The sequence below is a fragment of the Cololabis saira genome, chromosome 4, assembly GCF_033807715.1.
Source record: "Cololabis saira isolate AMF1-May2022 chromosome 4, fColSai1.1, whole genome shotgun sequence".
NCBI classification, from domain to species: Eukaryota; Metazoa; Chordata; class Actinopteri; order Beloniformes; family Belonidae; genus Cololabis; species Cololabis saira.
Window position 1 is genome coordinate 38,073,815 of NC_084590.1, and position 14,514 is coordinate 38,088,328.

Here is a 14,514-nt window from a genome sequence, read left to right on the forward strand (position 1 = left end):
AGTTGATGCTTTTGTATGCAAGCTGCGTTATAAATAAAGCTCAATAAAGGTAAAAAAAAAAAAACTCAGAAAACACCACAGGAAATTTTAAAAAACACTCACAACAAATATAAAGTTTTAATAACTATATTTTTGTATGAAAACATCTTAACATCTTTCGCTTGTGGTGTGAATTGCATTGTGGGATACTTTGCCGTCTCAAGTCTACTCAAATCCAAGCGCGGAACATGTAACTTTTTGATTGACGCTCGTGCGTAACTAAGGGTGCTTTCACACCTGTGTCCCGTTTGTTTTGTTCCGATTCAGGGGCTGAACCGATACAGTTGTTCCGTTTCTCGTTCGTGGGGTTTGTGTTCACAAGGCAAACGTCTGTACCGTTTCAAAGCTGTTAACAAATTCCATGCGCTAACCAGCTGTTCTCTGATTGGTCAAATGAACGCGGAAGGAGTTTCCTCTTCCGCACCCCGGGATAAACAACACGCCCCTTTCAGCGCAGCGCAGACCGCAGCCGTTGGCTTTGGCTGATTTATGGTTCCGCGTTACACCAACGCAGAGCCTACGGCATAGAGTACGGCGTAGGCTCTGCGTCGATTTAACGCGAAACCATAAATCAGGCTTTACCCATTCATTTATGTGCGCTCGGCGCAGACCGGAGCCCGGCAGCGACGAGAGGGCGCCTGCTGCAGCCGGGTTTGGGCTGCACAAACCCTGCCCGAATTGAACATTGTTTAATTTCAAACAAAGTTTAATTTGTGCCGTGCTGGGAAGACATCTTGCACGTCCAATAGGAGAGGAGTTGGTGGAGGTTGGACCGACTCCTCTCCTTGCGCCGCGGCAGCACACACACAATGAATGAATGGAGTTGTCTCGGTTGCTGTGTCAATTATGTTCTCACTCCAAATAAAAAAAATGAACCGTTTCAGGTCTCGATTGGAATCGGGCCGAGACCACCTCTCCCAGGCGATCTCGGAACGCTTGTTTTGTACCGTTTCAGAGCGCGATTGCTGTGTTCACATATACCAAACGTTCCGATCTTTAGGGGGAAACGTTCCCTGTATCGGAACAACTGCTTGAAACGGTACAGGTGTGAAAGCACCCTAAGATTTATTGCAGTTCCTAGACCGGCTGCTGGAGGCAGCAATAACGAGTCAATGCCCATTGACTCCGATGTTAAAATGTTCAACTTTTAAGCAGAAATAAACATACAACAACTGGTTCCAACAAACATTTGACAACTTTGAGGGGGTGAATTTGTTTGTATCATGCCAGGACAATTTATATAAAGCTTTACATTTATTTCTAGTATGATTGATTGACAGTCGGCTCAGCCAATGGGTAACTGTTATCACTCATCCGTAATCATCAAGCTACCTGGCTTAGCGTAGAAAATATGCATTTGTATCAACCCAGCACTGTCGAGTCAATGCGTTGAACGGTTTATAACACTGTAAATATCTGACTGCAGCTCTGCAGATAACTTGGCGGGGTTCAGTTTAAGGAGATGGGAGGAAATCTAGCTTTGATTGAAATACGGTGGTTGTGTTCCGTTTCCAAGCAACATTGCTTCGCCCTGCATGAAGAAAACAGACTTCACAACCAGTGTTTAGAAACCAGTGGGTCACATGACCTTAATGCTTCCTCCATTGTTTTGTACGGTGCTCAAGACTCCACTGGATGCATCCTCGAAAAAATGGGTGAACCGGGAACACATCTGGGCAAGTCCTCTATTCTTTGTTCCGATGCGTTCTTGCGAATTTAAACAGTACTTCTGCTGCAGATGATGATGTTTCACAAGAAAGCGAGAAAATAAGTATGCATAAGAGTGCATATTGAAAAAAGGCCAAACACATGATAGAACAGACTATAAATACTGGTGTATAATTACAGGTGGAAATCAGACAGCAAGTATGTGCTGATAACAAATCAGAAGGTGTTACAAACTCTAAAAAAAGAGTAATAGGAACAACCAGTTTACACCGGGGTTTAGTGGAAGGCAGCGACTGTTTGATTGGCAGGATCAAAACACAAACTGCTAGAATGCTAGCATGGTAAAAACATTATTCCACTGGGAACTGAAGGAGTGGAGCTTATATGCTTTAGTTATTTGCTCATAAGAGTAAGAAGTGGGTCCGGTGAAAGAGGAGAACAAGAAAGAAGAAGGCAGGATGTGTATGACATTAGAAAATGAAAAAGAAAAATAACTCGTGCAGTTATCTTGTCTGCTCCTTCCATTGGAGTGTAAAATAAATCATACTCAGAATATAAAATCGATGCCTAACCTAAGACCAAATTAATTTTCTGTGCAAATTGGAAAACCACACGGCTAAGTACACAAATCTGTGTAGTTAGCATTATCACGACTAGTGTATGTTGCGTCTTTGAAAAGTCACTGATGCGTCTCTGAATAGTGTCTTCGTCTCCAGATGGTGGAACTTGCGTAGACTTGGAGGTTTATTAGAGAATAGTAAAAAGGGTCGTGATGGCATATGTGCCCTTGGGCGACCGCAGTTCCACTCTGCAGCTTGTAACACATTTTGAACATGCAGCTGTTTGGAGCCAGGCATCATTTGACTGAGATTCTTGCTTAAAACTCATTTATTTATTTATTTATTTATTTATTTATTTATTTAGGAAACTCAAAATCTAGGAGAAATGATTTAGCCTGTCTCTACTCTCCATCCACTGAATGACAGCTTAGACTTAATTTAAAATGGAAAATGTGAAGTACGAGGCTTGTGTTAGAATTTGAGAATAGAAAGTATCGCTTTACACAATAGACTTGTCGCTTTTGTTTGGTTTTTCTCATGAATTGGTTCAACATTCTTTTATTTAGTTTCTCTCTTTAAAACTGCAGTAGAACCATACACCGTTTACACAACAAGCACAGATTTTCACAAATTGTCGTGGAAAAAGTATCTAATACCTCCCTGTATACCGGTAAATGCATTTTAACCATTAAGTGACTGTTTTATCTGACTAAGACTGAAATAATATAATGATACTCAAGGATGTCTCGACTTAGTGAACTGAATTATTATTTGCATGCAAAAGGGTCAAACGTATTTCTGAGATTTGATAAAGAATGACGCAGTTGCTAATACAGCAGTTTCACCAGAACTGAGTTGGTTGGTTTGAAAGAAAATAACATGTGATTTCCTGTAAGAACCCCTGCAGCTGTGTAAGACAGCTAAACCCAAATGCAGAGGCACAATACTGGTCTGTGTACTCACATTAACTCATGAAGAAAATAACACATTTCAATCACAAAAACATTGCTGAGCATCAATCATAAATTAAAATGAACTCTGTATGAAATCTGAAATAAATAAATTTTCATGCATCTGGAGCACTTTCAAAAGAAGACAGTGGTGTGGTTTTAAACTCTTACATCCAGATTCTGCATAAAGTCCATCAACTAGAGCTCAACAGATTTGACATTGTGGTGTACTGTATATACGGTACAGTATAGTACAGTACAGTAAAAAAAAAAAATGACAGCATCAATCTGCATAAAGCCACTTTAGTTATCACATAAGTATGTGATGAAATGATGTATGATTGAGTTGAAAGAGAAAAGCTTAAATGATTGAGAGGTGCATAATTAATTTTTTTCTCAACTCCTTTCCCAAGGACTTCAAGGTTCATTTAAATCATTGTTGAAAGCATCCTTGAATGTCTTTAGGCTTCAGTGTGGAGTTTGCATTCATCAACATTGCATTGACCTGTGCCCTCAGAGCAAAAGAAAATAAACCTATAAAAGAAAAAAAAACAAGTTAAGCAAAAAGATGCTGGATTGTCCAGTGTGTGGGTATTAATTATCCATTCTGCCACTAAAAGCAAGGTTTGATTATCTTTTAAGATCATCAGGTGGATCACCCTAAAATATGAATTCTTGTTCAAACAAACAATTATATTTTATTTTTAAAATAGATAAAGTAGATAAAGCATCGTGATCTCAAAAATGTAGATAGTCCAAACAAGTAAGGGGAAGGATGATGCAAGGCCCTGAAACTGGAAAATGCCAAAGGATCTTTATACAGTAAATACAAATTCTGCAATCTTCACGGTCATGTGGGTTGTTTTGCATCCAGTGTGTGGAGGCCAAAAAAAAAAAGGAAAACCAGTCCATTTAACGGCACATGAGCGAAGACTGTTGTTAAAACCAGTGGAGGTGTGTGGGTGGCAGTTGATCAGTGGGTAAACTAGGTCGTCCATCAACCAGAAAGTCTGCAGTTTAATCTTCAACTTGGGATCCTTCCAGCTTCCAGAAATCACCTGCTCCCCCTGGAACTAAAATTCCCGGCATTGTCTAGATATCCGTCTTCATGAAGCATAGCTTTAGATATTATTCCTGTCAATAGTTCAAGGTGTCCTTTTATTTTTTTGATATTCAAACACAAGGGGGAAAAAAACATCTTTGGGTGCCTTATAAATAAAACAGTAGGGTCTCAGTATTCTTTGTGATGCATGCCACCAGGGGTTTCTATGCTTCAGCTCTCAGCCCTAATGGTCTGTAGATATTTGGATTCTGATGGGTGTATTTCCTTGGGCTCCATGTGAGTTGTTTACTACCACAGTTTTTGCTTTCACGGGCTAGCTGGGCATTTTGTTCCGTCTGGCAGACGTGTCAAACACGCCGAAGTTAAACTTTGATCTTCCTGACCCATCACGCCAAACTCACCTTATTATTTCTGTGAGATGTCAGAAGGCAGGCATCGGCTTTCTTTCTGCTCGCAAAGGATACATTTTTGAACTGGAAAGGTCAAACAGGAAAATGTGTTTGAATGCGGTGAAGTAGAAATGTTGATAAAAATAACATACAGAGTTTTAAGCTGAGACCCATTACACCTGAATTCACTTGTTTTATCTCTGAGGTAAATGGTGTGTGGCGCCCACAAGCAACTGTAATGTCGAGGCTTATTTGAGAAAAAGGCAGAACCTGCTTAAATCCATTAAAAGAAGTGCATTGTATTAGATTTGCATGCCAATTCTCTTTATTGGCTCCACAAAGTCTCCCATCAAGAGAATCTTTAATCTGGACCTTAACATTTTTTTACCCTCTTCTTTCCCTTCAAAGTATCTTTTGTTAACAAGATTAATGATTGTAATTTTTGTCGCTGTTGTCCTGTGTGCGTGTTTGTGTGTATTCAAGCTCCGTGCATGTAAATAACTGCCTGTACCAAGGCTGTTTTTCTTCCTAACGGTGTAATTTGTCTTTGTAAACCAAAATACAGCACACGGTCAATATGTGATTAACTTGTACTGGCTGCCCCATTGATAACACGTCTCTATTTGCAGGCCACTGTGGGAAAACATTTGCAATCCTTCAAAGATTTCTAAGCAGCCAAGTCCCGAGCACCAAGTGGCTCCTCATTGTTGATGATGACACACTTATCAGGTATAATTCCCAGTTTTCTTATACTTTTCCAGTTGAGACATAGTGTTTCAGTGTTTAAATGCTTTCCATTTATCCCAGAGCCTGACTGACATTGATTCATACCTTCTCAAACAGTTCTGTTTCAGCCTTGAGAAGGTTTGCACAGTCGAAGACAGAAACGCTTGGCATGAAGTCACTATGAGAAAATGAGTTCCAGAGGAAGTACTATCCCGTCGAGCATCTTAAAAGCCCGGAATATAAATTCGCATCCAGCTAGATTTACTTTCAGCGGGGTTGCTCCTTCATGTGGAACCCTCTGGATACTGCCGGAGGGAGTGCAGTTATTATAGCCTCTAAATGGACACTTTCATAGGCGTTTAGCCACACGCGCCTGTGCATGAAAATGAGAGCGTATGGGATGAGTTTGTGTTGCACTTTTTGCAGCCTGCCCAGACTGCAAGCGTTGCTGAGCTGTTACAACCCCTCAGAGCCGGTCTGTCTGGGAGAGCGGTACGGCTATGGCCTGAGCCAAGGCGGCTACAATTACATCACAGGAGGAGGAGGGTAAGTTTTACAGCTCAAGCGCTTTGGGCGTAGCAGTGATGAAGATGCAGTGGTAGCACAGGAACTATAAAGTGTGTAATGAAAAACCTGTTATCTTTAAATTACAGATAAGCCTTTTCAGTGTGGTTTGTAAGCCCTTCTGAGGAAAATCTCACATGCAAAGGCTGCACTGGTGAAATATTTAGAGTAAATCAACAGTCTTGTCTGATCAGCTGATACAAGGCGGGAGGTCGATGCTTTTCACAATTCTTCCATAAATACCAAGTGTTGATCAATGCAAGAAAACATATATTGTTCAGGTGTAATTAATTTTATTCAAATTTCACCAACCTTGTTTATTCACCCATAATGCAACTGTTTGAAGTTTGCCCTAGAACTGTTTATATTTTGCCCATTTGCCAAAATTCAGCAGACATATCATGAGCTGTGAGTGAGCCGTGTGAGGAAATCTATTTAGGGAGCCTACTGTTCCTGTGACACCTTGCAGGTCTACAGCTGCCAGTATTCTCAAACTGATATCCTCAAGATAGTTTTCTCAGGCAATGAGCAATATTTCTGGCAGCTTTTTTCCTGTTTAATTGTTTCTCTCATTTCAGAGGTGTGATCTCAGCATGCCATTTCACTCTACCCCGTTGCCCTCCCACCGAATGCATAAAATGCACGCCACGACATAGGACGATAGCCGAATGATATTTTCCCGTCATTTTCCTGTTGATTTGCAGTGTAATCAGAGTGGTTTCATCTATCTGTTTCAATGTGTCTCCTGCAGAATGGTGTTCAGCAGGGAGGCTGTGGTTCAACTTCTTAAGAGTGGCTGCAAGTGCCACAGCAATGACGCGCCTGATGACATGGTGCTGGGAATGTGCCTCAACGCTCTCGGCCTCGCCGTCACGCACAGTCCTCTCTTTCACCAGGTTGTACTCTTGAAATTGATATGATTTCTCAAAGGCAAACCTTTTTTTTAAGAAATACCTTCACCTCAAGAGATTGGTTTTATTTATTCCTTTGGTCCAACGAATTAATTGCTATACTTACTGGTGATGCCAACAGAGCATTGTAGAAAGAAAGCAGTCTGATTTCAGCTATATAGCAGAAACGGATTAAAAGATTAATCACAGTCGCCGCCAGCAACACAAGTGGTTAATATCTGTTATTCAAAAGCCCTGCACACCCACACAGGTTCCTGCAGCTCTGCTTTTGACAAATTAAATTCCTATAATAGATACTGTGTTTACGAGGAGATGAGTGTGAAAATCATGATTCATATCCTGGGAAAATTTTGCTTTATAATCATTTTTACTTTGGCTGAAAAAAGGATGGAAAACGACTATTTAGATAGTCGTCTTTTTCCAAGATAATCCACAAAAGCCATCGCTGCCTCTCCAAAGGTTCGCGGAGACAAACAACAAAGCTTTCGATCATCAGTCGTCTGGTCAGATGAAATGAAAACACAGCTGTTAAGGCACAGGGGTGTGTTGGAAGAAATGAAAAGCATTCAGCTTTGAGGATATCATTCACAGGGTGTTGGGAATGTAATGCTTGGGGGTTTTCATTCAGGCACTGGAGCTATTTTAGAATGACCTTATGAGTAAAGACGACTGGAACAATTCAATTTGCATGTTAAAGCACATTTCTAGTCTACTCCACTTTGTTTTCCACAGCAGACATCTCAATGTGAAAAGGATCATCCACTTGTTTTTGCAATAGTGTGAAAAATGTGATGACAAAGAGGCAGGAGATTTTGTGACTCGCAGTACAGGAGGTTTTGATGTTTTTTTTCAGAGTGAGCAGAACAACTGTGCACTACAGATTTTACCAGCAGTCAGCAGAGAGAAGAGAAGGATGTGCAAATCTGTACCGTCAGTTTATAAACTCTTGGATTACGAATTTGCACACATGGATGGTATTCTTACACACAGGAGATAACCAAATCCCACGCTATGAAACCTGGGGCCAGGAGTTGAACTTTGCTCTTTGATTTCTAACTTCTTTCTTTTTTTCTTTTGTGAACCAAAATGTGACCCAGTGTCAGCAGAATTATTATTATGTGACTATTTTATATCGGCTCAGCTCATCTGGAAGACGGGCTGAGGTAGTCCGGATGATGTGCCTTCATGGGTTTCTATAATAGGGTAATAACAAAATGGATAGGTTCAAGTTTCACCACAGAAGAAGCCATGCATTATCAAGAGACAGAATTTAACACCTCATGTCACAGAAAAGGACCGGTCTATAAATTAAAATTTAACAAGGGTATGAATAGTTTTGCTCTGCATATAAGCTTTTGGAGAAAGATAAGTATAAAGCGGTTGTTGTTGATATCGACAGAGATAAATCTGCTATCACTCCATTAAAAAAAGCCCACAAAGGTCAATCTTGAAGTAGTACACCATGATACCAAACATCAGTGACAACTTTTACCCCCTCAAGTATTCAGGCTGACTATAACGCACTTTAGTTTAACATGTTACTTAGGTCAAATTATCAACATTTCAAAGGGTACCGACTAATTTGTTGATTCCAATTTCATTGATTTGTTATTTTTTAATAGTTCTGTTGAACTATAATTCAAAACTGATGTCTGATTTTCATTAGTTAATGTTCAGTGAATCATTATTTAGTGTTACTTTTTTCAGTTTCAAGTCATTTCAGGTGCCATGTGGGGTTTTTTTCCCAGGAAGGGTACCAATAAATCTGTCTGTGTCTGTGCTAATCAGCGGATGAAGCAAACTATATGAGATAGTGAAGTCTCCTGAAAACCTTTAACACAGCTGTTTCGATATGTATTGGAGGAAAAGCTAAGTTATTAATAAAACAAATGAGTTTACATACGGTACGAGGAGCCTTTAATCAGAGTAGCCTGATGGAACTTGGCCATCCCTTCTCTGTGATGGCTGATTTCAACTGCACTTGATTAATTGATCGTCAGCAAATGTCAGCACCTCTATAAAACCTGAAACATTTAGGTGTGAAAGTATCTAGGAGGAAAAAGACATCGACAATATTCTGATAGAAGTAATTGTTGTTGCCTTTCCCAGGCAACAGCCAGGCCCTTTCCAGGCGATGTCAGGTCCATCATCCTACAGTGTAAAAGATTATTCACAAGTGGGGAAAAAAAGAAAATTAAACTATGTGTTAATCTTCACAGTGGTAGACGTCGATAAGAGTTCACAGCAAGGTCAGACTGTGCAACGCTTAGACAAATTGCAAAATAAACCCAAGAGCTCCAGACACTACAGGCCTCAGTTATGTTAAATATCATGACAGTACAAGAAAATACTGCATAAATTAGGCTTCTTTTGAACATTTGTCACAAGAAAACCCCTTTTTTCTTAAAAAAACCTAGCAGCATGACTCATGTTTGCAAAGTTACATCTGAACAAACCAGGAGACTTCAAAGAATGATGACATAAAAATTCTCAGTGCATTGAGATCTAATTCCCTCTTTTTTCTTTTCAACAACAAGAGTTCCTTTTGGGTATTAAAAAAGTACCGTTCAGATGAGTTTAATTCAGTATTTCCCCATAATGTGTGGTGCCACATTTGATGAAAATGAAACAAAGCACAAGCTCTTGATGTCAAGTATCAGAGATGGTGGTGGAAGGGTCATGGTGTGGGCTTGTTTTTCAGCCACAGGAACAGGTCACTTTACACTCATTGGCATGCAGAACAGCCAAAGAGGCCATGTGCTCTACAGTTGAAGCTGTGCAACCGGACAGTGAATCGCAGATTAAAGAGCAAATATGCAACAAAATGACTGGAAGAAAGTGTCATAGCAGCCCCAGAACCCATATCTTTACCTAAATAAAAGGCTGTGACGGGACCTTAGGAGAGCTGTTCTGACAAAAACTCAAAAAGAGTTATCTTGCAAAGAAGAGTGGCCCAATATTGTTGCACATACGTGTCTGATGACATCATACTTCAAGTTAATCATACTAAAGGTGGTTCTACAAGCTAGTGATTTGTTCTCATGTTATTTTTTCTTTTTCTTCAAGACATGGATACGACTCTTTTTTTTTTCCTTTCCTTATGGTACCGATATGTAAAACCATGTAACTTTTTATATACATAAAATCTTATATCAACTGACGATAAGTTCCTCAGTGTTTTCAATAATACAGTGGGGCAAAAAAGTATTTAGTCAGACACCAGTTGTGCAAGTTCTCCCACTTAAAAAGATGAGATATACCTGTAATTTCCATCACAGGTATATCTCAACTATGAGAGACAAAATTAAAAAAAAAAGACATCCAGAAAATCACATTGTCTGATTTTTAAAGAATGTCTTTGCAAATGATAGTGGAAAATAAGTATTTGTTCAATAACAAAAGTTAATCTATATACTTTGTTATGTACCCTTTGTTGGCCATGACAGACGTCAAACGTTTTCTGTAAGTCTTCACAAGGTTTTCACACACTATTGCTGGTATTTTGGTCCATTCCTCCATGCAGATCTCCTCTAGAGCAGTGATGTTTTGGGGCTGTCGCTGGGCAACACAGACTTTCAACTCCCTCCAAATATTTTCTATGGGGTTGAGATCTGGAGACTGGCTAGGCCACTCTAGGACCTTGAAATGTTTCTTATGAAGCCACTCCTTCGTTGCCCGGGCGATGTGTTTGGGATTATTGTGATGCTGAAAGACCCAGCCACGTTTCATCTTCAATGTCCTGCTGATGGAAGGATGTTTTCACTCAAAATCTCACGATACACGACCCCATTCATTCTGCATGATGTTTCCACTCCCATGCTTCACAGTAGGTTTGGTGTTCTTTGGATGCAACTCAGCTTTCTTTCTCCAAACATGACAAGTTGTGTTTCCACCAAAAAGTTCTATTTATTTCTATATTTATTTTGTTTCTGAAGGCTTACATATCTTGTGCTAGTACGCATCTAGCATAATAAGTTGTGGAGGCACCGCGCTAATTATTTCCTTTTTCCCATTTCAATATCAAGTCCCTTGTTAACTTGAGACCCCCCAGCGAATTCACCATCTTAAAACTGAGAACCTAGGACCTGTTTAATTTTATTGAGTGTAACTACGGTGTATATTTTAAACGCCAAGGGAAAAAGGGGTTACATTTACTCACCGTTCTTGTGATCATTTTTACCCCACGGGGTGAGATCTTGCGTGGAGCCCCAGATGGAGGGAGATTATCATTGGCCTTGTATGTCTTCCATTTTTTGATAATTGCTCCCACAGTTGATTTCTTCACACTAAGCTGCTTACCTATTGTAGATTCAGTCTTCCCAGCTGGTGCAGGTCTACAGTTTTGTTTCTCACGTCCTTTGACAGCTCTTTGGTCTTGGCCATAGTGGAGTTTGGAGTGTGACTGTTTGAGGTTGTGGACAGGTGTCTTTTATACTGATAACTAGTTAAAACAGGTGGCATTAATACAGTAACGAGTGGAGGACAGAGGAGCCTCTTAAAGAAGTTACAGGTCTGTGAAAGCCAGAAATCTTGCTTGTTTGTTGGTGACCTTATTAACCGAGGAATTTACCAATTCATTCAGTAAAAATCCTACAATGTGATTTCGTGGATTCTTTCCCCCAATTCTGTCTGTCATAGTTGAAGTGCACCTATGATGAAAATTACAGGCCTCTCTCATCTTTTTAAGTGGGAGAACATGCACAATTGGTGTCTGACTGAATTCTTTTTTGCCCCACTGTACAGTATGTGAATATGAGTATGTGATCTAAAGTTGAGAGATGACTGCATAAATATGAGATGAAATTAAGGGAAACACAGTTCTGCAGGTGTTCAGTGCTTAGCAACTGTAGGCTGTACCAGATAACAAACCCCAGACGTGGCTCCCTGTGGAAGTGCACTAGACGTGAGTGACAGGAAGAGAGACACCCTGGGACAGACTAGATTTCTTTGTAATGCATCCTTCACTGGCCTGAAAGCCTCATGATCCCCGAGGAGAAGCTGGAGGATGCTGTTAAGGATGCAGCGCTGGCCAACTTCCACTAATGCTCTGACTCACAGGGATGGAAGGATGGAAGAATGGATGGATATTGTTGTTTGACCATAACTCTTGGATGAAATGCAACCTGCATAAGAAGGACAATAAAATGGCAAAGTCAGCTATTCTCACATATACCATCATATAAACTTCATCCTCGGGAAAGTTTTGAGTGTACATTTATTTTCATAAAAAAATATCTAAGATGTTGTTTTCATTAATTTACAGCCATACATTAAAGCAATTTAATCTTATGGTATGCATCATTTTTACACACAAAACTTAATTGTTTTATAATTGTTTTTGTACGTAATGACAGTAGTATGTCATGTCGTTCATCTGAGGTTAAATCTACTACACAACAGGTACAACATTGTGTAACTTGGGTTAATTTGTCTGATCTTGCATCAGCAACCCTAACAATGGAGATCATGATAAGGCAGTGCTTTTAGATGTGTGTATCTTTTAATTTAAAATCACAACCGAGGCTTCCAGCATAAGTTACCATGGTGATATCCATGAAACGGTAACAAGTAAAGCAGCTTTGTGGCACTAAAAGTCTAAAGTTCAACCTAAAATTACCCCCACTTAGCCACTGATGCTGCTTGTTGGTGCCAGTAAGGATCAGATTATCTGCGTTGATTTATTTAAGTTTTTTTTGTTTATTTTTCATGAAACTGTAAATAACCAGATTTCCTGATTCCTTTCAGGCCCGGCCGGAGGACTACGCCGCAGACCTCTTAGCTCACCAGGTGCCCATTTCTTTCCATAAACACTGGAACATTGACCCTGTGGCTGTTTTCAACAAGTGGCTTCAGGAGGACTTGAAGGCTAAATCTGCAGATGAACACAACAAGGAGGCTAAGATGGAGTTATAATAAGCGCACAAACGGCCTGAGCGAGTGTGTGTGGGTGCAGTGTGTGCCTGTGCTTCTGTGTGTTATGTCATGTAAATATTATCTATTCATAGATGTAAATGTTTTTTTCGTAGTTCATATTGACATGTTAACAAGAGGGACCACGAGAGAGAGAAAGAGAGAGTGTGTGTGTTTTCCTGACTGAGGTGCTTATCGAGGTTACTTTTCATTTTGGAAGTATGATTATGATGTGTATATTTATATCATAAGCAATTTGAACCTTGCAGAGGAGTGTACTTTTTTTTTCTTTGGCATACTGTTAATTTTAAAATGATCACAAAATGCTGTACATTGTGCTCTCTTTTTACATAAAAGTATGAATATTTAAAACATGTTTTACTTTTCACTTTCATCTGAGGCCTCTTAACAGGCATTTCTTTATTTATCGGGCTGTGTGTAAATAAAATGGTTAATGTTAGGGTAAAGGACGGGATTTCTAACCAAAAACATGTTTTATCTCCTCACCATCCGGGAGCTGCCATGCGGCTCAAACTATAACACCGGTGGCCACAGGCAAATATTGACAAGGGGAGGGTTCATGGGAATGGGCGTGGTCATGATGTCATGATGTCATGATGGGGCGTGTTTTTTCTCAGATAGAGCTGGAATCTGGAGATTTTCCTTACTTTTAAAGGTTAATTGTAGCTAAGACTAAGATGGAAAAAAATGAATAATGAACTATTTGTTGCTGCTACTAAGTGGTATTAAAAATCTATGAAGAATGATGAAGGTTTGTAATTACTGTTAAAATATTCCCCAACAAGAAATTGTTGAAATGTCCTTTTGAATCAAAGCCAGAAGAGATGAGCGACCTTTACTTTAAACTCAACATTCTCATTTATTGGCTTCATTCATTGTTTAAGGAGGGGGGAAAAAAAATAAAAAATCACAGACAGCTTTTCTTGTAAAACGTTACTTGATATACTGAGGTGTGAGGCAGAAATTGTATTATTAACATCAGTGCCAATTTTTCATTTTGCCTTTTTTCTCAGTCTCATATAATTAATTGGCAGGCTGAGTAATTTGCTGACCATTATTGAAAATCTTTCAGAGGCTTCCAGCATCAGTCGGGGAATGAAATATTTCTTCTTCTGGCTGTTTGTCATCTTAAAAAATGTAATTGCTTCTATAACGCTTCACTCTCATAAAAACTGGAAGCAATTGCCACCCTGTAATGGTGACAAAAGCTTTAGGAGAGAAAAAAAAAGAGGATAATATAAAGCTTCATATTACACTCAACGAATACAAATACGAGAGAAGTCATTACAGTCTATGAACAGCACGTTGTAAAAAGAGAATGAGCTTTTCTTACAGATTTTGTCAGCATTGTGATTCTAAATTTGCACTATCCTAATGGCACAGTAGGCTGGCAGGGGTTCATGAAAAGTCTAATAGCTTCAGGCATGTGAAGCAGGGCAATCATTCAAGTAGACATCCACTAACACACCTATGAATTGTAAGCTATTTGTGGAAAACGCATTAAACTCCTAGTGGGACCCACAAACATATGCAGTAATGAGCGTTGGTGAGATAGTGCACTGCACAGCAAAATCCTCATCATAAATCAGAGAAGCTAAAACGTGCTAACGATGGGTCAATTTTTACAGTTTTTCTGCAGCGATGAAATTGGCCATCCATATAGTATATATTCTTACTTTTTCTTTTATGTTTGACTTTATACACTTCACTGAA

The 14,514-nt window shown here is 39.6% G+C and overlaps 1 protein-coding gene across 1 annotated transcript in view; it reads left to right on the top strand.

Annotated features, from left to right (window-relative positions):
• The window catches only part of b3glcta (beta 3-glucosyltransferase a), a 76,186-nt gene extending 62,631 nt beyond the window's left edge, over window positions 1–13,555 (top strand). Inside the window, exons 12-15 of the mRNA XM_061719686.1 lie at window positions 5,299–5,398; window positions 5,822–5,941; window positions 6,711–6,855; window positions 12,616–13,555. Coding sequence (XP_061575670.1) covers window positions 5,299–5,398; window positions 5,822–5,941; window positions 6,711–6,855; window positions 12,616–12,783 — 533 coding nt within the window. The 3' untranslated portion in view covers window positions 12,784–13,555. The remainder of the gene's footprint in view (window positions 1–5,298; window positions 5,399–5,821; window positions 5,942–6,710; window positions 6,856–12,615) is intronic.
• The last annotated feature ends 959 nt before the right edge of the window (window positions 13,556–14,514 follow it).